The sequence below is a fragment of the Heteronotia binoei genome, chromosome 21 (genome assembly GCF_032191835.1).
Source record: "Heteronotia binoei isolate CCM8104 ecotype False Entrance Well chromosome 21, APGP_CSIRO_Hbin_v1, whole genome shotgun sequence".
Lineage (NCBI taxonomy): Eukaryota > Metazoa > Chordata > Lepidosauria > Squamata > Gekkonidae > Heteronotia > Heteronotia binoei.
This window is the reverse complement of record NC_083243.1, coordinates 89,029,151-89,052,696: the sequence shown is the minus strand read 5'-3', so window position 1 is coordinate 89,052,696 and position 23,546 is coordinate 89,029,151. Positions and strand designations below refer to the sequence as shown.

The window sequence follows — 23,546 nt, the reverse complement described above, 5'->3', positions numbered from 1 at the left end:
TACTGTTTGAAATTCCATATCCTCAGTTTCATTTATTTGGAAGAAAGCTGTGGTCTCCTTTTCTAAAAATGTCACAATGTCTTTATCTTGTAGCAAGTCTTCATTAATTCTCCATCTTCTTGTTTTCTTTTGCAATTTTGTAGACCAGCATATTGGATTATGGTCTGCACAAACCTTTGGTAGAATCTCTATTTTTTTACTTATGAGGCCCAAACTCTTGGAACCCCATAACATATCTATTCTAGAGAAAGAATTATGTCTCGCTGAAAAGAAGGTATAGTCTCTTACTTCAGGGTTGAATTTTCTCCAGATATCATCCAGATTTTCTTGTTTGATCAACTCAAAGAAAGAATTTGGTAATTTTCCTTTTTTGTCATTCTTCTTTTGGCTTGATCTGTCAATATTATTTTGTATTGTTCCACTGAAATCGCCCATCGTCAAAATCTGATCATACGTCTTCTCATCTAATTGCCAATTAATATCTTTGAAGAACTTATCTTTCGCTCCATTGGGCGCATATAATCCTAGTAACGTTTTTTTAGCCTCAATTGTCACTACTACTGCAATATATCTTCCTTCTTTATCTTTAAATATTAGTTTAGGTTCTAGTTGTTCTTTAATATAAAAGACTACCCCTCTTTTCTTTTGTTCTGCTAGTGAGAAAAATTCCAGCCCCAAATTTTTATTCCACAAAAATTTACAATCTTTTTGTTGTATATGAACTTCCTGTAGACAAATTATGTTACATTTTTGTTTTTTAATCCAATGAAATGTTTTTCTTTTTTGTGGTGAATTAAGTCCATTTATATTCCAAGATAGCAACTTGTACTCCATTATAATGCAGACTCTTTATTCTCTTCAAAAAAGCTATGCATCTCTTGTTCACTCTTTATTGTAATCCTTTTTCCATGTTGTTCAAAGCCAAGACCTTCAGGTAAGATCCATCTATATCTTGTGCCGTCAGCACGCAACTTGTCTGTTAACTTCTTGTATTTCTTCCTGTCATTGATCACTTGTCTTGGTAACGCTTTCATTATTTTGACTTTGCTCCCTTCTATAGTCCAAGCTTTTTGAAAACCTTTGTTTAAGATTTTACCTGCCATATCTTTAGATCTTAGTTTTATGACAATGTCTCTTGGCAGGCCTTTGTCCTTTGCATATGCTGAGTTGACTCTATAAGCACCATCCAACATACTTCTAAATTTTTCAGGATCTTCTTCTAAGTATTCAGTAATAATATTCACCATATAGTCCCTTAAATCCGCCTCCTCCCTTTCAGGTATTCCTCTCAAACGAACTTGTGTTTCCATCAACTTGCAATCATGTATATCCACTTTTTCCTCTACCTCTTTAACTCTATCTTTGACCTCATCTTTAAAACCCTCAATGTCTTTTTCTAAGATCTCGATTCCAGAGCATCAAATTGGAATTGCATTTTGTCAAATGAGTGGGCCCTTGCACGGGTTACCCTCCCTTCTGACATAAAAAAGTCACCAAAACTTAAAAAGTTTTCCAATTAAAATTCAACACCAAGTCCAATAGCTTAGAACATGCTGTTTCAAACAAAACTAATTTTGTTTTTCTCCTAGCTTCCTAGGCTGAGATATTGATTTTTAACAAATTTGACAGTTTTTCTTCCTTTTAAAATGGCAATCGTTCTTTCTTTATGGTTAAACACAGTTCCTAGAGAGGTCCTTCTTGATCTTGGTCTTAATTCCTTCCTAGTTCAGATGTCACAGCTTTTGTAATCCTTATAGACTTTATTTGATTGGTCAGGCACTTTTACTTCCTGGTTCAAGTTGCTCCGTTCTCGTGTCTAGTATTGCAGCCTTTAAAACTTGTGGGAATGTATAGAAATAGCCTTCATCACCAGCCACAGCCACAAATATTCAAAACATCTTTCTCTTTTCTCTGAGTTCTTTTGAAGCTATTAAATTAGCAAAGTTCAGTTTTGGCAGGCTGTATCTTCATTCAATTATGCCTTAGTTCAGTCTATTTATAAATTCCAGCAACTTTTAAAACTTGTAGGAGTGTAGGACATCAACAAAGAGAAATCTGCATCACCCGCCACAGACCGCAGACAGTCAAAACATCTCCCTCTTTTTCCCAATTCTGCTAAAGCCTTTATAATTACAAAGTTCAAACTTGGCAGGCAATCATCTTCATTCAATTACGCTTCAGCTCAATCTGTTTATAATCCTCACAACGTTTAGATAAGGTTCAAAGAGTCTCGAAGTAGAAATAGGAATAGATCAAAGTACCTTAAACAGATATTCTTTGGCACTCTGGCTTCCGTTATCTTGCAATTATAAATCAGTCCTTAAGTGTCTGGATTCCAACAGGCTTAAGTCAAATTAATGACTTTTTAGTCCTCTGCAGATGTATATTAGACGTTCCCTTTCTGGCTGGATCTCAAGGTTTTAAAAAAGGCAGCTACCCACCTTTCTAAAACCAAAATCAACAGCTAAAGGTGCTTGACGTCATCTTGGATTAATCTTTTACTAAGATTGATAGGCCTAGACCTCCCCAGAAGGGTCTTTCATACCCTGAACAGAGGAAAAAAAATCCCCCAGCCAAACAGGAAGTCCGTGCTTTGTATCAGTTCTGATGAGCTGGCATTGGCACAATGGCACTGGGTTCTGCTGGGCACTAGTACATTGCACTGGTTCTGCTGGGCTTGCAACCTCTGCCCCCACTTGTTGTGTGATTCTGTGCTTCACATCAGTCCTGTTGAGCTGGTATTGCCACATGGCATTGAGTTCTGATGGGCAGTAGTACATTGCACTGGTTCTGCTAGGCTTGCAACAGCCCTCCTGGGTTTGGAGTGTGATTCTGTGCTTCACATCAGTCATGTTAAGTTGGCATTGCCAAAATGGCAGTGGTTCTGCGGAGGATATACTAAAAGAAATGAAAGGATTGTCCACTGGAAACAATGGGAGAGGCCTGAAGACACATTAGAGATAATGGAAGCCAGGAGTACCAATTAACTTGCATGGGCTCCACCATTGCAGCACAAAGTACTTGCAATTAAAATGCTGAGTGGATTTTCAATTAATGTCTCTGGACCCAGATAAACTTCTGTGTTCCTGGAATAACAAGCCCCAGAGTGGAAACATGGTACCCAGAAATCGAATGAGTGTTCCGGGACTAAAGTGGAATGATGGGCCCTGGGGGTGGCAGAAGTGTTTTGAGAGTGGAATGAAAGCCCCCAAATGGGAATGAAGGACCCTGGGAGTAGCAGAAGTGCTCTGGGACTAGAATGACAGCCACTGGGAGTAGGAGAACTGTTTTGGGACAGGAATAACAGGCTGCATAGTAGAATGACAGCCCCTAGGAGTAGTAGAAGTGTTCTGGAGCTGGAATGGCAATCCCTGGGAGGAGCAGAAATGTTCTGGGACTGGAATGGCAGCCCCCAAAACTTTACTTTTCTAAGACCACTGAAGTTACTTCTGTTTAGGATTGTGCTTTTGGATTATAAAACTAGTTCGATCCCCAGCAGAAGCTGGGTTTGCAGGTAGCTGGCTCGAGGTTGACTCAGCCTTCCATCCTTTCGAGGTCAGTAAAATGATTACCCAGCTTGCTGGGGGGAAAGCGTAGATGACTGAGGAAGGCAATGGCAGACCACCTCGTAAAAAGTCTGCCGTGAAAACATTGTAAAAGCAACGTCACCCCAGAGTCAGAAACGACTGGTGCTTGCACAGGGGACCTTTCCTTTCCCTCCATCATTGTACTTCAATTAAAAATGTACCCAATATATCACTAGATACAGTCCCTTGAGCTACTAATATTCTGGAAGGCAATTTCTCTAACTGTTAGCAGCCTATTTGTTAGATGCCACATGAAAACTCACCTGCTTCTGGATCTGGAGGAATTCTCCACATATATAAATGGAAGTCATCAGAGCCAGACAAGATGTACTAAAATGAAGAAAAAACAACAACCCTGGTAAGTTACAACAAAACCACCACCAAAGGAAGCCACATAGAGAAGATTCCATCATCTTCATTGTGATGTTCAGAATACACCTGCCCTCACCAGTAAGACTGGAAAACATGAGGATCAGGGATAAAATATTAAAAAGGAGTTTTGATCTTACAATCAACAAAACACAACAAGGCTCCCATCATAACACAATTGCATATGACTGTAGCTTTTGTTAATTTTTATAGATTTTAAAACATACACACTTTTTTAACAAATATGCTCCACTTAAAGTAATGGAACTTGTTTGAATAAACATCCATAATATTATTCTGCAAGAGAAAAAAGGAAGCTGCTGTAGAATCTCCTAAATGACTGGTTTTATCCTTATATCAGGGATGGACTAAAACACTGCTGCCCAAAGTACTGAGCAATCAGAGAGGTGTATCTGAGGACTCCTGAGCGCCACAGAGAATACTGGAGCACAGATGGCATGAGTCCCAAGAGTGGCGTGAAACTCCCTACAATATGCTGCAAAGGACTTTGGAGCACACTTTTTGCTTCAGCGGTGCTCATAAAAATATTCCTGCCCAAGAAAACTTATTTTACTTGGGTTGCTTGTGCAGTGGGACAGTCCAGTTCAGGATAGTCATTAAGCAGGAAACATTTGAAAGCAATTAGGCTGTAACATTCTTGAGCTGAGTCAATCAGCATAACCAGCAACATGGCTAGTTCTGCCACTGATTGATTCTGAAGGGATTATTATTACAAACTACAATATTCACTGGATGCCATCAGCTTACAGCAGTGGCGCCCAACCTTTTTGGCACCAGGGACCAGCCCCAGGGCCGGCAGAGTGGGGGCACCGAATGCGTGGGAAGGAAGTGGGGAGGAAGTAGGGAGGAGGCAGCAAGGGCAGCACTGCTTTTTCAGCGGGTCACTTGTCACTGCTGCCCTCAGCACTGATCGTGAGCACGCCAGAGGGGCATAGGAATTCGGCCTTTGCCATGGTTTTTCCTGCCGATCAGCTGATCAGCGGGGGTAGGGGGTGGGGATGTCAGCCTTTTAAAAGCCTGGGAAGACAGCGCTTCCATGCCCCTTCCCGGGCCTTAATTACGGAGGGAGGAGGAGGCGCCACGGGGGGAGGGCGCTGTGTGGCGCCATGTGGGGGGCAGGGCGGCAAGGCCCTACATGGCCTGGTTGCTAACAGTCCTCAGACTGCTACCAGTCCACAGCCCAGGGGTTGGAGACCCCTGACTTACAGGATGTAAATGATCACTGTGCATGTTTTTCAGTGGATGGCAATGTCAGTCTGCAGAACAGCTAGAGTTGAGTCCAGTAGCACCTTAGCAACCCATTGTGATATTCAAGAGTTGGAAGCTCATACTCTGAAAATGATGTTGGTCTCTAAGGCGCTACTGGACTCAAACCTATGTTTTTCAGGAACTGTATACCCTAATGTTGGTTATAGGGAACAGTTAAGAAGATGCCATTCAGGCCAAGATTGTAAAATCTATATGAAGTTGTATGTTTTCTAGCACTTACTCAGTACTGCCCCTTTAATTAATTCAACACATTCTTTATAGGAAAGATAAGCAAATTCTATTTATCTATAAATTTTAGAAGCTTCCTTCATACTTATGTGAGCAAAAACCTCCTTTACTTTTATGCATACGGACATCGTGGTCCCCCGTTTGGTTGCCAGACCGCCTGAAGATTCGACTTGCACACATCTTCCACAAAGTATGGGTTTGCCTACCAAAATGCAGGAAGCTTATGTGGGCACTAAACCATGACCTTGAAGCAGCACTCAGTATCTTGGGAGAAGTGCTAGCTAGGGGGAAGAACGGGTTTCCAATCACTCCGTATGACCTCCATCTCAGCCGCTGCACGGAAGAAGCTACGCTGATAGGGGCTTTCCAAGTAGGCAGCTTTCAGCCTAAATCATAGAATCCCTATGAGAAGGCTAACAGCCCCAGCAACTATCTTTTTCAGCTTCAGACTCCATAACAGCGAAGCGGGAGGCTCACATACTCAACGGACGTCGCCTGTGCAGAGGGCAATCAAGCTCACCCCTGGAGGGGACCCTGTCAGACTGCCTAAACCTTTGTCCCATGGAATCCAAAACAAAGGATGGTGCCAGCAGAGGAGCAACATCTTCACCTGAAAGCCAAGTATCTTTGTGTAGACCTGGTGTCACCTAGGTATCAATTTGGCTATCCATTGTCACCTTTAGACATGTTTAACAGCTTTCAATCACCCTCACCCCAGGAGCTTTCCTCCCCATTCTTTCCATTAATGGTTATCCTGGAGCCTCCCCCTTGGCCCATTGCTACCTGGTAGTCCAATCAGATAACTAAGGCCAAGTCTGCTCATTGGCTAGCTATGAGCATCCAATCAGGGGTTGCCAATTAACTGGCTATTGGCTACTGCATAAGTCCAGCTCTTATGGTCACTTCAGAGCCACCCCTTTTGCTGAGGTCATGCACCAGCTGACCACCTGTCATCTGCCCCTGTACCTACCATCCCCTAAGGGCTCAGGGGAAGCCTTATAACCTCTGACCCAACTTTTTACACGTGTGCATCTAGCAGTACCCCAATTCCGCTGTCTAGGTACATCCCCGATTCCTGGCCAGTTGAGGGTCCCCTCCCCCCCAGTCCTCATTTTTCTGCCATTGAAGCCTACGAAGACTACGATTGGTAATTATCACCCTGTTTGTACATCCTTGTGTTATCTCTGAATCTCCCTCTCTTTTTATTAGGACTGTATGTGTGTTGTATAAATTCAGGATCTTGTGTGTGTCCTATATTTTTCTGTAATAAAGTTTTGATGGTTTCTATTACTGTCCTTTAAGCAATAATTTCTGGAAGTGGAATCCTGTATACACAGATTCAAAGATCCTTTTAAGCCAGGTGCCCACCTATAAATTCCCCAACCTCATTTTGAGGGCATTTTGGCTTACACCTAAGTGCCCCAAACTCATAAACTGAAACATATATTACACAGAAACACACACACCCCTATGAGAAATTGTTGCTAACTTGAGGGGGATATGAGAAGTTACATCTATTACAGCTTTTGCCATATCTCCAGGCCTTGCGAAGACATTCCTCAGTTTTGTAACAAATGCAACCAGGGAAGGGGGGAGGGAGAGTTAGGCAGTACATATTTGTCTGCTACCTAAGAAACCATCCCACCTAGAAAAAACTATGTGGCCAATTATTGCCCAAGCTCTATGTTTCCTGGACAAAGTGACTGAGAGAGCAATTACACGCGAACTCCAAGTCTTCTTGGATATCTCTTCTGCTTTAGACCATTTTCATAAGTGTGGTTTTAGGCCAGGCTATGGGACACAGACAGCTCTTCTACCTTCAGTGGATGACCTCTGTTTAAGTATAGACAAAGGCCAAGCCTCTGTTGCCCTTTTTGGATTCATCTGCAGCCTTTGATGAAGTAGATCATGCCATCTTACTTAGGTGCCTGAAGGCAGAAATAGTTATAAGGGGGGATGTGCATTGAACTGGTTCAAAAAATTCCTCATGAACTGGACTCAAAGGGTTGCTATTGAAAACCAATAGTCATTGGTATGAGACCTATCTTGTGGGGTTCCACAGGGTGCAAGTCCACCCCCCCATACTTTTCAAACTCTAAGTAAAGCTTTCAGGACAAATCACTCATAGTTTTGGGGATGGCTGTTATCAAGATGCTGATGACACTCAGCTTTTTATATCCTTATCCAAATTTCCTGCTGGAGAGCCTGAATTGCTGCCTGGCTGCAATGGTTAACGGGCTAAAAGTGAACAAATCAGGCCCGTAGCTACGAGAGGGTCTGTGGGGGCACAGCCCCCCAACTGCTAGGTTGGACCCCCAGACTTGGGGCCCCTAACTAGCCCCCAGTGCCTTGGCTGCATCCTTCTCCATTCTTTTGTCATTAAAACTGCACTGGAAAGGCAGGAAGAGCCAGCACCCTCCCTGCGCTATTTAAAGGGCCCGTGGATCAGCAGATCTGCGGAGCCTTTAAATTGCCTGTGGAGGAGGCTGAGGGCTGCTTCTGCCACTGCTCCAGGGATCGGCCAGGGCAAAGGCGAGAGAAGCCAACCACAAGGCATGCCAGGGCTTTCTCTTTGCCCCCACCAGTGCTGTGCACCACCCGGGAGCTGAGCAGGGCGGTTGCCCCCGCTGATCAGTTGTAAAAAGTGAAGATCTCCAGGCCCCTACTCCCTCCCAATGGCGACTTCCTGACGCCGCCGCTGCTCTGCCCTGCTTGTGGTAGCCCCAACCAAGTCCTCCAGCTTCCCAGTTTTGAAAAGCCAGCGCCCTCCCCTGTCTGAGGTGCCGGGAATGACAAGTGGAGTGGGTCCAGCTGCAGAGTGGGGGCGCTGGGGAAAGGCAGGAGGGCAACGAAAAGTCCCTCTCTCCCTGCTGAAGGGCCTGGGCATGCTGGGGGTTTCTGCTGGGACTGACGCTGGGTGAGAGGATGCTAGGGGTCCCAACCCTCCCGCCCTGGCGGGGGACCCCAGGATTTCCCCCCTCTTCCCCTGCTCCCCCAAAAAATGGAAGCGGGGGGAGAGGGGGGAAATGGCGAGCCGCTGCTGCTGCCCCCTCCCCACCCAGTGAGGCCATAGGCGGCGGGCCCGCCGGTGCCCAGCAGCAGGAGGAGGTAGCGGCGGCGGAGGAGCTGTCGGCCGAGGGTCTGGCCGGCAGCGTTGGCGCAGCAGGAGCGCGGCGAGGAGGATGGGCGCGGCGGAGCCAGGCACGGCCCAGGGCGCTGAGGGAGCTCCGCAGCACAGCCCCGCTCTCCATGCACAGAGGCGCAGCAGAGGGGCAGAAGGAGCGCGGTGAGGAGGACGGGCGCGGCGGAGGCGGCGGAGCCAGGCGCGGCCCAGGGCGGTGAGGGAGCTCTGCAGCACAGCCCCCGCTTCTCCACGCGCAGCAGCGCTGGTGGCCGAGGAGGAGGCCCCAAGCCCCCGGCCCCACTCTCCATGCCCGCGCCACCTGCTTCACCCAGGCCTTCAGCCTCAGGCGGCCGCCGAGGGGCGGGGAGAATGAGCGGGAGGAGGAAGGAGGGACAGTGCGGCTGCGGCGCGGGAACCTCCGGCGCTTGTCACAGCCTAGATATTGGCTCCACCCCTAACATCTCCTGGCTCCACCCCCAAAGTCCCCAGCTATTTCTTCCATTGGACTTGGCAACCCTAGAGGATGCCTGCAGGGAGAGGCCGATCTAGCCCTCAAATGAGCAGCGGGGTAGGGAGCTGATGGCTCCATTGTAGGCTTTCTCTGCCAGACACTATGTGCCCCCTGAAAAAAATCAAATCCTGGCTACGGAGCTGGAACAAGTTTAAATTAAACTAAACCCTGAAAAGACAGAGGCAATGCTGTTTGGGAGGGGAGAGGTCTTGAAGGACATTGTGCGCCTCACTTTTGATGGAGTTTAACTGCTGACTCAGTTAAAAGTCTAGGGTTCATATTAGATCTGGCTTTATTTCCAGAAAAGCAAGCTAATGTAACTACAAAAAAAAAAAAAGTCTTTCTACCAAACTCAGCCTAGCCCATGAGATGGCTGACCTGGCCACCTATATCCATGCCACAGTAACATCAAGACCCTCCCCTGGCCTTCTGCAAATTATGCAAAACTGAACTATTCAAGTGGGGTTTTCTGCACAGATTGCCCTGTACAAGAGAGTTCACAAATTTACTTGTGATAAATTGTAGAGAGTGTAGCCTACACTGCTATGTATAGTTTATTGTAGGAAGTATCCTAATATGTAATTTTTGTACCCCTTCATATGTTGCATTAATACTTATTCTATACTTTGATTCTTTCTGGTGGTTCGAGTTCTAAAATCCTAATGCGCTGGTTACTGAATATCCCATTTTGTACTGACTCACTTGTCTAATCCACCGAGTCCCTGTGAGAGAGGTGGACTATAAATAACACAAACAAATAAATACATTTTGCTTATTCTTGCCTCCTAATAGGATATATAACATTTGATTCAAAGACAACTCTTTTCTGTGTTTCATTTGGCAGGCAATACAATACTTAAAAAATAAAGATAACTAATATGGAGCAGGAAAACAAAATCTTGTAGTAGTTAGTAATACACTAAATGAGGAACCCTCCTGCACAGCAGGGGTCCCCAACATCGTGGCAGCCAAATGTTTCTAGAAAGCAGGTGGGGCTGGGTGAGGCCTTTGCTCAGCAGGGCATCTGACTAGCAACTGGAGACCTGATGATGAACTGGATCAGTCCAGTCCAGTCCCTCTAGTCCAGCATCCTGTCTTACAGGGTGGCCAAGCAGTTCCTCTGGAGAGCCAGCAACAGGGCATGGAGGCTAAGGGCTTCCCTTGATGTGGCCTCCCCATTCTGGGATTCAGAGACTTAGTGCTGAACGGATTAAAATAATTTTCTTCCAACAACAGCTGCCACCACAGTGTTGGTTTTATTCTCTCTCTTCCTAAGGGTATTTTTGCGTCTCCTCTGCATGTGTGTATGGCTCAACCATTTTTAGAAGCCATTTTGTGGCTGTGCCCACCACCCTGTGTCCGAATTCCAATGGTGCCTACAGGCTCAAAAGAGTTGGGGACTCCTGCTTTACAGGCTGAACATAAGATTTTATGGCCACGATACAGCTTCTAACACATGTACATGCATCAGTTACTTTCCTTGCAGTTTTCATTTTTATGCTTTCCTAGAGTACACATAAAGCTACCAGTGTGTTCCCTCTAAGCTGAGTTAGTGTGAGCTAGCTCACAGATTTTTAGCCTCCAGCTCACACATTTTTGTTTTAGCTCAGGAAGGATGACCCCAGAGCACAATAATTTATGCAGTAGCTCACAACTTTTATGCCAGTAGCTCACAAAGTAGAATTTTTGCTCACAAAACACTGCAGTTTAGAGGGAACACTGAAAGCTACATAAGCAATTATTTGGTTTATATATAGGCAGAATGCAGATCCACCACCTAGCTGTTTTATGCACCTCATGCCTGCCAAATCTCACTGCAAAGAAACTATTAGATAGTGGAAGTATTCTCTAGAAAGAAAGTCAAGGTGGTCAGGCACTCCAGCCTCATCAACACCTTTAACAACCTGCAAATACCAGGCATTCAAGAAGCCAGCTTTCAGATAGCATTTTCTCAAGATGAGCCTTCACAAGAAGATAGGGGGTTTTTTTTCTTGCCACATTTATACATATGGAGGCACAACCACTCTGCAGTGGCTTTTGTTAAGTTCTGCTAGCAGAGTTCCTTCTACACAGTTTGGTGTGATGGTTAAGAGTGGCAGACTCTAATCTGAAGAACCAGGTTTGATTCTCCACTCCTCCTTCACAGGCAGGCAGCTGGGTTACACTAGCAAAATCCATTTGGAAAGTGGATTGAAAGTGCATCATTTTGTGTGTGATTACAGCCACAATTCTCCCAGAGCTGTTCTCTCAGAGCTCTCTTAGCCTCACCTACCTCACAGGGTGTTTGTTGTGGAGAGAGGAAGGGAAGGAAATTGTAAGCCACTCTGAGATTCAGAGTGAAGAGCGGGGTATAAATCCAATATCCTCCTCCTCCTTAGTCTTGTTGGTAATATTCAAAAACAATTTTCTGTAGGAAAGTTGCTTGGGCTATAGATGAGAATGCAACCTGGACAATTTTCTTACACAACATCTCTTAATCATAATCAGATGATTGCAAGCAAGACTGTACTGGTAGTAAAGCAGGGTGGCTGTTATACTTCACTTGATGTAGCAGATCCAAAAAGTTCGATACAGTTATAGTGTCTAACTTAATTCCAGTAGTCTCAAAGAGTCGACACATTAAGATTAATTTAAGGACAGAAGTAATCTATATACAAATAAGTAGTTAAAAAAAAGAGGGCGAAAGGAAAATTTTTTTGAAATAAGCCACAGCCAAACTGCTTACTAGGTAAACATGTGTGATATGTGCCATCAAGTTGCTTCCAGCTTATAACAACCCTATGAATAATTACCTCTGAAATGTCCTATAATTAACAGCCTTACTCAGATAACTGCAAACTGAAGGCCCTGGTTTCCTTTATTCAGTTAATCCATTTCATGTTGGATCTTCCTCTTTTCCTACTGTCTTCAACTTTTCTTACCATGATTGGGATTTGTAATAAGGATGTGTAGGGACCTCCTTGTTTACCCCCACATGGCAAAGAGCAGCTCTGCAGAACCATTTCAGATTAAGACACTAGCAAGGAAAGGTTCAATACCTCTTCGTCCATTTGAATCTGGGCCTCTTAACCTGCTTTTTAAAAAGAAACAAAGTCCAAGATTCTCCTTCACAACATTCCCAGGGTCATATCCATTTTGGCCCAACATGCTGAATGCAACATGCCCTAAAGCCATGAATGGCCAGCAACAAAGATGCTGCAAACAATGTGTTGCAAACAGTGTTCCCTCTAAGCTGAGTTAGTGTGAGTTAGCTCACAATTATTTAACCTCCAGCTCACACATTTTTGTCTCAACTCAGGAAAAATGGCCCTAGAGCAGATGATTTCATGCAGTAGTTCACAACTTTAATGCCAGTAGCTCACAAAGTAGAATTTTTGCTCACAAGACTCCAAAGCTTAGAGGGAACATTGCTTGCAAATCACGTGTTGTTAAAATAACTGAGGCATGGCAATGGACAAAATTCGTAGCAAATGTGAAATATTTGCGTCCTAGTGAAACAAAACTATCAGTCAATCTTTAGAGTGATAGGATTGATCAGAGAAGCCACTCTTATAGACTAGTGGTAGGACTACAATAATTGGGGATAAATACTGTCCTACTTTGCAGGCATGAAAGATACGCTGCTGGACCAAATACAAACAAAAAGCTCTAATGGAAAGGGCCAAGGAGGTGGTTTTAAGCAGAATTAAACAGTTTCCTATGGCCACAAAACCCAACTATTTCCCAGTTCCATTAGCATCTTCAAATATCTAAAGCATTGTGTTCATACACAAGATTCACAGTTTTAAAAAAAACCATTTGAAGTTGTTTCCTGAGCACTAAGTCATCTTCCATCTGGTTACTAGCTGAGAACAAGGGCGGGAGAGAGAGCAGGGAAGAAAGAAGAAAGGCTTCCAGATGACAAGCTGCTGATTCAGAAGTTTGCCTTAGAAGGAAGAAAATTCCCAGGCGTGGTTAACAGCAGCTGCTGTGCAAAGTACTGAATCCCAGCACTCTCCAAACATGTCAGGCATGTTTAGAATGAGCCACCCTTGGGTTTCTCAACATGTGTTCCTGCCCCTCCCTCCGTCTTGCCATTTCTCCCCCAAAAGGAATACCAGAGGGAACTTGTGCAAGCTGAAAATGATCAGTGTCTGCTGCTGCAGTCTTCCAGCTGGAGCTTTCACACAGCAGTAATCCATTCTTAACTGCTGTCTGCTGGACAGCTTTCAGCATCTTAAAATTTTTATATTTCCTTCAGCTTTGCTGCATGTAAGAGATAAAAAGGCAAGAGGTGTTTTTCTTCACCCATACAATCTTGCCTTTATAAAAAAAGAAGCCATTCACAATTGGACACTTTGAAACAACCATGGGTTGAAAAACAACAGCCAAACTGAAAGTCAAGAACAAACACTTGAAAGAAAGTCCTCCACACACAAACAAGAAGCTGAATAACAAATTCAATTGATGGTAGCAGTTTACCTAACACCTCCCCAAACCATTTTGAGGGAAGCAGGCATGCACAGCTCTGGTCTTGCCACTTTTCTCGTCTTTGTTCTTTTTTCACAAATTGGTATTTTCCTGCATACCAAGGATTCCGCAAATATTAACCAACTTTGTCTTGTCTGCACATGGCTTCATTTTGGTACTTTACTGGTTGATACAGGGCCACACGCTTAGAGAGCCAGTTTGGTGCAGTGGTAAAGTGTGTGGACTCTTATCTGGGAGAACCAGGTTTGATTCCCCATTCCTCCACTTACTGCTGCTGGAATGGCCTTGGGTTGGCCATAGCTGTTGCAGGAGTTGCCCTTGAAAGAGCAGCTGCTGTGAGAGTTCTCTCAGCCCCACCCACTTCACAGGGTGTCTGTTGTGGGAAGAGAAGAAATAGGAGATTGTAAGCCGCTCTGAATCTCTGATTCAGAGAGAAGGGTGGGGTATAAATCTGCAGTCTTCTTCTCCTTCTTTACTATTAAAGGAAAAAGTTGCAGGTCTGTCAAAAAACATGGGCAGCGGGAGGGGGGAGAGAACCAGCTGGAAGATTTCTCAGGAAACACTACACACTACTTAGCTTTGGAACTAGAGAAATAGTTTCCCTGTTCACTTAGCCCTTTGTCTCAGCAGCTTAGCCAGTGCACTGACTGCAAAGGAACCAGCTCACCAAACGTAAACCCAAATTGCCAAAGCAGGCAAAGTGTATTTTAAAGTTAGGGAATGCAAACCTCACAATATGCAATATCCCCCACCCTAATTTTTATTTTTACTTGCAAGATACTGTAAATTATTAGGTGCTCAGTCATATTTGAAGTTTTAAAAGGGCCGTGAGTGATGGCAGGATTATTATCATCAGACAAAGCATTTACCTCCAACCCTATAGAAATCCCCTTGCTAAAACTCTTTTAAAGTTCAGTGACCAGAACGCTTAAATTAGGGATGGGGAACCTTTTTTCTGCCAAGGGCCAAGTGGATATTTATAACATCATTTGTGGCCATACAAAATTATCAACTTTAAAAACAGTGCTCCACCGAGGGAGAACAATTCAGTTCAGCACAATTAATGCAAATAATTGTTTTTCTATTTGAAGTCATGTGGGGATAGCCTAATTTGACACACGCACATGGCCTGCCGCCCTAGGCTTTTACTGTAGAAAAAGCCGAGCAGGAACCAAGGAGGTCGCTGCACAGTGTGGCTGGGCCCCAGAATCCTTGCCAACCACCTAGGCCCCAGAGAGGCTGCCATGTGGCTTGGCTCAGCCCAGCAATCCCCGAGGGCCAGACCAAGTGATCTCAAGGGCCATAAACGGCCCTTGGGCAGGATGTTCCCTACCCCTGGCTTAAATGCTCATAGCATCCTTGACCAGAGAGAATTATGATTAGGGAAAAAAAACCTGGGTTGGAGGATGCAAACTTCCCCAGTTCTAACTCAACAAAGAAGCAGCATTTCCTGCCTATATTTCCTAGTTCACCCTCAGTTTCTTAACTACCAGACTAACATGTGTGAGATAAACAAGTGTCTTTGAATTCCCCACCTCTGCACCACAAAACCAGTATAGCAGCCCTCCTGAAGGCTTCCCAGGTTGTTCATCTGCATTAAACCCTCAGTGGTCTCAGGAACAGTATTTGTCAGAACAGTATTGACTGCCTTCCTGCTTTCACTTCTTAATACAGGTTGCACACCACAATCACAGCAGCTGTGTGGAGATGCAAAGTATATTTAGGACAGTAACACTAAGGGAGGGTACCAAAACAAAATTTGAGTCCAGTAGCACCTTTCAGACTAACAACTTTTATTCAGAGTATAACCTTTCATCTGAAACACTGTTGTGCATGCGGAATCAATAGAGGATTGAATTGTGTGTTCCTGCCTGGCTCATTGAAGCCATACGAATGGAGATTGGGGACTTGAGAACAATGGGCAGTAGGATCCAAATAACTGCTGCCCTGCACCAATCACAAGCCAGGGGAGGGATGGAGGCTCAGTGGTAGAGCATCTGCTTGGTAAGCAGAAAGTCCCAGGTTCAATCCCTGGCATCTCCAACTAAAAAGCCCCAGGCAAGTAGGCTTGAGACCCTGAAGAGCCACTGTCAGTTTGAGTAGACAATACTGACTTTGACCAAGGATCTGATTCAGTATAAGGCAGCTTCATGTGTACAAGTCCCTGCCAGTTTGAATGACCCAATAATGTGCTTGTGCGGGAGCTCTGAGTTGTATATAGTTGGCCCCGGGGGCCCAGTTCTGCAGTCTTACAGTGCAGCCACTTATAATGTTGTACCAAATAAAGAGCTGTTATGCACTACCACTTCATCTCTTCAATGCTTAGAACCCACTATATTATAGTGGCAACAAGGATGGGATCCTGGTAGGCGAGCCCAGCAACCAGCCCCGCACCACACCTCACTGCAGCGTCCCAGCCCCACGCATCGCATCACTATAGCTGAGAACAGTCGTCAAGCCAGGACCTGAAAATGAGCAATCCAGCACTGACGCCGGGGCCCAACCCGGCCGCCACGCCCAGTCCACACAGGTACATCCCAGAGTTCAACCCTACTCATCCAGAGAGATGGGAGAAGCGGCTGAACTACTTCATTCTCTACCATAAGATCACGGATAAGGAGTAGCAGAAGCATCTCCTGCTCAGCATCTGCAGTATGGACACACTAGAGTTGGTTGAGAACCTCCTCTCGCCCACGACGCTGAATGAGGCAACCTACAAGGCCATCGTGGAGAAGCTGACCAAACACTTCTCACCCTGGCCAACCCGCACGACCAGGCGCAGGCGCATTGAGTTCTACAAGTGGAACCAGAGATCCAGGGAGACTGTCGCTGCCTTCCTCACAGAGCTCCACTGACTTGCCCATGAGTGTGCCTTCGCCAACCTCAAAGAAGCCCTGCTCGACCATTTCGTAACCAGCCTCTGGGACGAAAAAATGCAGGTGAAGCTCGGGTTCCACAAGACCCTCACCCTGGCATAAAAACATAGGAGAAACCATGCTGGATCAGGCCAATGGCCCATCCAGTCCAACACTCTGTGTCACATAGGGCCAAAACCAAAAAAGAAACCCCAAGTGCCATCAGGAGGTTCACAAGTGGGTCTAGAAGCCCTTCCACTTTGCCCCCCCCCCCCGCCGCCAAGCATCAAGAATACAGAGCATTACTGCCCCAGACAGAGAGTTCCAACAATATGCTGTGGCAGACGTCTTGAGTGAAACCGCTGCTTATGAGAAATCACACAAGGAGAAACACACAACCGGGGTGCACCAGATCGCCAGTGAGTCCACCCCAGAAGATTCTGAGGACGATGCACTCAAAATGCACTAGGCTGCCCCGAAACGCCTGCTGCCACGTGTAACCAAAACTGTGGCGACCCGAGGCTGCACCAGCTGCAAGGAACACCATGAGCGATGCTCCTGCAAGCACAGGAATGCCATTTGCCACATTTGCAGAAAGACGGGCCATCTTGTGCATGTTTGCTGCTTGAAGCCACCGCGCGCCAGGCCCAGGGAAACTCTTCGTGGCAGAAAAATGGTCGCCAACACGAGGTCACCTTCATAGAAGACATCCAGGCACTCACTACAGTGGGGGATCAGGTATGCCAACTCCCCATGCCTTCCCTTGATAAATTTGAAGTGACTGTGCTGATTGAAGGCAAGCCCTGCAAAATAGGACGGGCCAGACGGTCATCTCAGCCCATACTTTTAGGAAGTTGTGCCCAGGAGGGGAATCCCAGCTACATCAGTCCCTATTCATAATCCGTGACTTTCAGAAAAGAGAGGTCGTTGTACTGGGGGTGGGGGCTGTCCACGCGAAATATGGACAGTTTTGGGGCAAGCTACCCTTAATAGTAGTGGAAGGGAACCTGTATAGTTTGCTGGGACGGTCATGGTTCGAGGCCCTGGAATCCGGGTAATAGGAATCCATCAAGCACCCTCACAGAGGGACTTCCAGAATGTGTGTAAAGACTTCCCCATTGTTTTCGATGGCACTCTGGGAATGTACACCAGACCCCCTGTAGCCTTGCAACTGAACCCTAATGTGCAGCCCATAAGGCTGAAGGCCTGGCATGTGCCCCTGGCTCTGAGACCTAAAATTGAGGAGCTCAATGGCTCAAAGCGTACTAGAGCCAATCGCCAATGCTAAGTGGGAGACCCCTATCATCACCCCAATAAAGCCTAATGGCAGCGTCCGCATTTGTGCAGACTACAAATGCACTATTAACAAGGCACTGCAAGGCCATGCATATCCAGTCCCTGTGGTCAATCATGTGCTGGCTTCCCTTGAAGGAGCAAAAATTTTCAGGAAGCTAGACCTGTCCCAGGCATATCAGCAGCTCCAAATGGATGCCACTACAGCGGAGGTCCAAACCTTCCAGGTCAAGCGCCTGCAGTTCGATGTCAGCGTGGCCTTGGGGATCTTCCAGAACTTAATGGACTCTCTCCTTAAAGGTATCCCCGGAGTCCAGCTGTTCTTCGACAACGCTGCAGCTATCGAAGAAGAATTTGTCTTCTGTCTCCAGGCCGTGCTGCAGCATTTTGATGGGGCGGGTCTGAAGGTGAAAAGAGAGAAGTGTGTGCTGGGGGTTCCCACTATTGACTTTCTGGGCTACACGGTGGACACGAGTGGAATCCACCCGGAGCAGGACAAAATTAAGGCTATTTGCAGTGTGCCAGCCCCCACAAACAAGGTGGAGCTACAAGCATTTCTTGGCCTCCTAAATTTCTACCATGCCTTCCTTCCCCACAAGGCGGTGGTAGCGGAGCATCTACATAGGCTTCTGGACAAAAGGGCTCCATGGTCTGGGGTCGCTAGCAAGCCGCTGCTTTTCAGGCAGTAAAAGACATTTTGACTTCCAACAGCTTGATAGCGCACTTCAATGAGCGGCTGCCTGTTGTTTTGGTCTGTGATGCATCCCCTTACGGGGTGGGTGCCGTCTTGGCCCACATGTTACTGGACTGCTGCGAGGTCATGGTGGCCTACTATTCTCAGACCCTACGAAAGCCAGAGCGCAATTATGCGCAGATCAATAAAGAGGGCATGGCCATTGTGCCGGCGGTTAAAAAATTTCATGACTATCTATATGGTTGGCCCTTCACCATACTGACAGACCACAAGCCCTTACTGGGTCTGTTTGCCCCTGACCGCCAAACGCCGCAAATGCTCTCCCCATGGGTTTTACAATGGTCCATTTTCTTTGTGGGATATCAATATGACCTCCAGTACTGCCTGGGGAAGGCAATGGGTCATGCTGATGCCGAGTCGCCTGCCACTGCCCTCAATCGACCCAGATCCAGCCCTGGTGCACCAGATCATGTTGTTGGAGTCCCTTCCGGACCACCTGGTAGACGCCAAGGATATTGCCTGTTGTTCCGCAAAGAACAAGATCCTCTCCGGTGTTGGACTGGGTGTGGAGAATATGGCCCACAGGCCAGGTGGGTGTGGAATTTTTGGCTTTTGTGTCCCACTGGGACAAACTGTCTGTACATAAAGGATGTTTGTTCTGGGGAAGCAGGGTGGTGGTTTCTCCGGTGCTGCAGCAGCGAGTCCTCACTGCGCTGCATGAAACCCATCCGCATGAAGCTATGTATGGTGGCTGGGGACTGACGAGGCCATTGAATCCTGGGTAGCCAGATGCCAGCCATGCCAGGAAATCCGTCCAGCCCCACCTCAAGCCCCAGCCCAACAGTGGGAGTTCACACACAACCCCTGGTCCCGCTTGCACCTAGACTTTGCAGGGCCCTTCCAGGGACCAATATTCTTCATTATTGTGGAGTCCTACTCAAAGTGGCTGAAGGAGGATAGGGAAATGCTGAGAAGCTGAATGCATTTTTTGCCTCTGTCTTCACTGTGGAAGACGAGAAGTGTTTGCCCGCTTCAGAACCACTAATTTTGGAAGGGGTGTTGAAAGACCTGAGTCAGATTGAGGTGACAAGAGAGGAAGTCCTACAACTGATAGACAAATTAAAAACTAATAAGTCACCAGGTCCGGATGGCATACATCCAAGAGTTCTGAAAGAACTCGAAGTTGAACTTGTGGATCTCCTGACAAAAATATGTAATCTTTCATTGAAATCTGCCTCCGTTCCTGAGGACTGGAAAGCAGCAAATGTCACCCCCATCTTTAAAAAGAGTTCCAGAGGAGATCCGGGAAATTACAGGCCAGTCAGTCTGACTTCAATACCGGGAAAGTTGGTAGAAACCATTATCAAGGACAGAATGAGTAGGCACATTGATGAACACGGGTTATTGAGGAAGACTCAGCATGGGTTCTGTAAGGGAAGATCTTGCCTCACTAACCTGTTGCATTTCTTTGAGGGAGTGGACGAACATGTGGACAAAGGAGACCCGATAGATGTTGTTTACCTTGACTTCCAGAAAGCTTTTGATAAAGTTCCTCATCAAAAGCTCCTTAGTAAGCTCGAGAGTCATGGAGTAAAAGGACAGGTCCTCTTGTGGATCAAAAACTGGCTGAGTAATAGGAAGCAGAGAGTGAGTATAAATGGGCAGTCTTCGCAGTGGAGGATGGTAAGCAGTGGGGTGCCGCAGGGCTCGGTACTGGGTCCCATGCTCTTTAACTTGTTCATAAATGATTTGGAGTTGGGAGTGAGCAGTGAAGTGGCCAAGTCTGCAGATGACACTAAATTGTTCAGGGTGGTGAGAACCAGAGAGGATTGTGAGGCACTCCAAAGAGATCTGTTGAGGCTGGGTGAGTGGACGTCAACGTGGCAGATGCCAAATGCAAAGTAATGCATATTGGAGCCAAGAACCCCAGCTACAAATACAAGTTGATGGGGTGTGAACTGGCAGAGACTGACCAAGAGAGAGATCTTGGGGTCGTGGTAGATAATTCACTGAAAATGTCAAGACAGTGTGCGTCTGCAATAAAAAAGGCCAATGCCATGCTGGGAATTATTAGGAAGGGAATTGAAAACAAATCAGCCAGTATTATAATGCCCCTGTATAAATAGATGGTGCGGTCTCATTTGGAATACTGTGCGCAATTCTGGTCACCGCAGCTCAAAAAGGATATTATAGCATTGGAAAAAAGTCCAGAAAAGAGCAACTAGAATGATTAAAGGGGTGGAACGCGTTCCCTATGAAGAAAGGTTAAAACGCTTGGGGCTCTTTAGCTTGGAGAAACGTCGACTGCGGGGTTTACAAGATAATGCATGGGATGGAGAAAGTAGAGAAAGAAGTACTTTTCTCCCTTTCTCACAATACAAGAACTCGTGGGCATTCGATGAAATTGCTGAACAGTCAGGTTAAAACGGATAAAAGGAAGTACTTCTTCACCCAAAGGGTGATTAACATGTGGAATTCACTGCCACAGGAGGTGGTGGCGGCTACAAGCATAGACAGCTTCAAGAGGGGGTTAGATGAAAATATGGAGCAGAGGTCCATCAGTGGCTATTAGCCACAGTGTGTGTATATGTGTGTGTGTGTGTATATATATATATATATTGGCCACTGTGTGACACAGAGTGTTGGACTGGATGGGCCATTGGCCAGATCCAAAATGGCTTCTCTTATGTTCTTAGTTCCAGTAGTTTCACTCTTATCCCAGGCCACACTGGGGACTCTCCGCAGGGTTTTTGCTACACAGCCTGCCTGATATGCTCGTCTCAGACAATGGGACAGCCTTTACGTCAGGCAAGTTCCAGGATTTTTGCAGCCACAACCTAATAAAACACACTAGGTCAGCCCCTTTTCACCCAGCAACCAATGGCCAAGCTGAAAGGTTGGTGTGGGCCACTAAGGAGTAGCTCCGCCACATCATCCATGGGGACTGGGGAGCCCACCTTGTAGAGTGCCTACTGGCGCAGAATACCATCCCTAGCACCGCCACCGGCCGAGCTCCTAATGGGCTGGCAGCTGACGACCCTCCTGGACCATATGCACCCGAACCAGACCTGCAAGAGGTGCCCAAGGCGGTCTGGGCTTTCCGAGGGTTCAATACAGGGGACTTGGTGTTTGCTAAGAACTTTGGGGGGGCAGCCTGGATACCAGCCTGAGTTTCCAGGATATTAAGGGCAGTCATGTATGAGGTCACCACAGAGGACAGGTTCACAATGAGGTGGCACATAGACCAGTTGCAGTCACGTGAGGCACCAGGAGTCGAGGTTGAGGGGAAGAGCCTGAATGACCCGCCGGCCGCACCAGCCCTGACAGCCTCTGAACCAGGAGATGCAGAGGCCCCAGTGCCCACACCCCCTGTGGTGCCACAGGCCTCTGGGGACCCCGAACCACTGCATGCGCCCAAGACTTCTAGGGACCCGGAACCACTGACTGACAGTCCAGCATTACCGGCCCCGCAGCTCACCACACCGGAAGCTGCAACTGCTCCACCGTCCAACCCAGTGCTCAGGCAGTCGACGCGAGAGCACCGCAAGCTGGCGTATCTAAAGGATTATGTCAGTTAGGCTTGCGAACTAAGGGGGGAATGGATGTTGTGTATGTGGAATCAATAGAGGACTGAATTGGGTGTTCCTGTCTGGTTCATTGGAGCCATACGAATGGAGCTTGGTTCTTGGGAACAATGGACAGTAGGATCCAAATTACTGCTGTCCTACACCAATCAGAAGTTCCCGCCAGTTTGAATGACCCAATTACGTGCTTGTGCAGGAGCCCTGAGTTATATATAGTTGGCCCTGGGGGTCCAGTTCTGCAGTCTTACAATGCAGCCACTAGCAATGTTGTACCAAATAAAGAGCTGTTATGCACTACCACCTCGCCTCTTCAATGCTTAGAACCCAGTGTCATAAACACAAAAGCTCATACCTTGAATAAAACTTTGTTGGTTTAAAAGGTTCTGCTGGACTAAATTTTTATTCTGTTTTTTCAGACCAACATGGCTCCACACCTGAAACTATACGAGGATATAACAGCATATTTACTCATTTGGGGGAGGAGTGTTCCAGGAAATAACTTCTCCCACATGGCAGAAGCGGCATCTAATAGAGCAAAATCCAGATTCAACTCTCAATTTCACCAACCAACTCACTAAGCAGCCATAGTTGAGCCATTATTCTTCCACCCTCAGCCCCATATTCGCAATAAAGTAATAAAACTGATATAGAAGCAGGACTTTCTTTGAACAGAAACACAGTTCGGCTGGCTTAGTGTCAGGAGTGTGGCCTAATATGCAAATGAGTTCCTGCTGGGCTTTTTCTCCAAAAAAAGCCCTGTTTAGAAGACTCTTCATATGAAGTATTTTCAATGTTTGAAATATGCTATAAAAATTCTTAGTATTAGTGTTAGTCTCCTTACTTTCTGAAAACTGACTTGTTCCTTTCTGCTTTTGAGGGCCCTATCCCTGCTTACAGGCATAAACATGCTCCCCCTCCCTGTAATTCACCTTATTCCAGGGTGTATGTAGCAGTTTAAAATAAAATAGGTAGCATATTAAAAATGTACACCAAAAAGAAAGGGAAGGAAAGTTTTCTTAGCTGTATGCACATACTACTTTAAAAATGAGGAAAACCTAAAAATGTATCATGTAACAATGGGAGAAAATTACAGATGGTTGTTTTAGCCAGGAAAGTGCAGTATTTTTGAGGTAGGCAGAACTAATATCTGGATATGCTGTAAGAGTTAAAACTTTAACTGACATTTCACCATTCTTCTCAAACTACCTCCCCATAAAGTAATTTAACAACCTTTCTGCTGGCAAGAAAAACTGCAGCTACCTTTTGAAGAAAAAAAAAATCCTGCTATAGGTAAGTTAGACTATCCAATCAAAGCATCCAGAGTAATTCTTTCATGCAATAGGTTCAGTTATTATCCAGACTAAATCCAAAAATGGCAGCAGTGTAATGTCTTTTATTAGGTTTAACTAAAAAGTCACAAAATGCCAAGCCAGCACTTGAGTTCCTGAGAACATCTCTTAGACTATCCTAATATGATGACTGTTATTCCCCCCCCCCCCCCAGTTCTGCCCTCTCCTTTGTAATGTGTCCAAGTCAGAGAG

At 46.1% G+C, this 23,546-nt stretch overlaps 1 protein-coding gene across 1 annotated transcript in view; it reads right to left on the bottom strand.

The window, feature by feature from the left end:
- The window catches only part of DCAF5 (DDB1 and CUL4 associated factor 5), an 86,135-nt gene that overhangs the window by 18,000 nt on the left and 44,589 nt on the right, over positions 1–23,546 (bottom strand). The window contains exon 7 of the mRNA XM_060261142.1: positions 3,851–3,917. Coding sequence (XP_060117125.1) covers positions 3,851–3,917 — 67 coding nt within the window. The remainder of the gene's footprint in view (positions 1–3,850; positions 3,918–23,546) is intronic.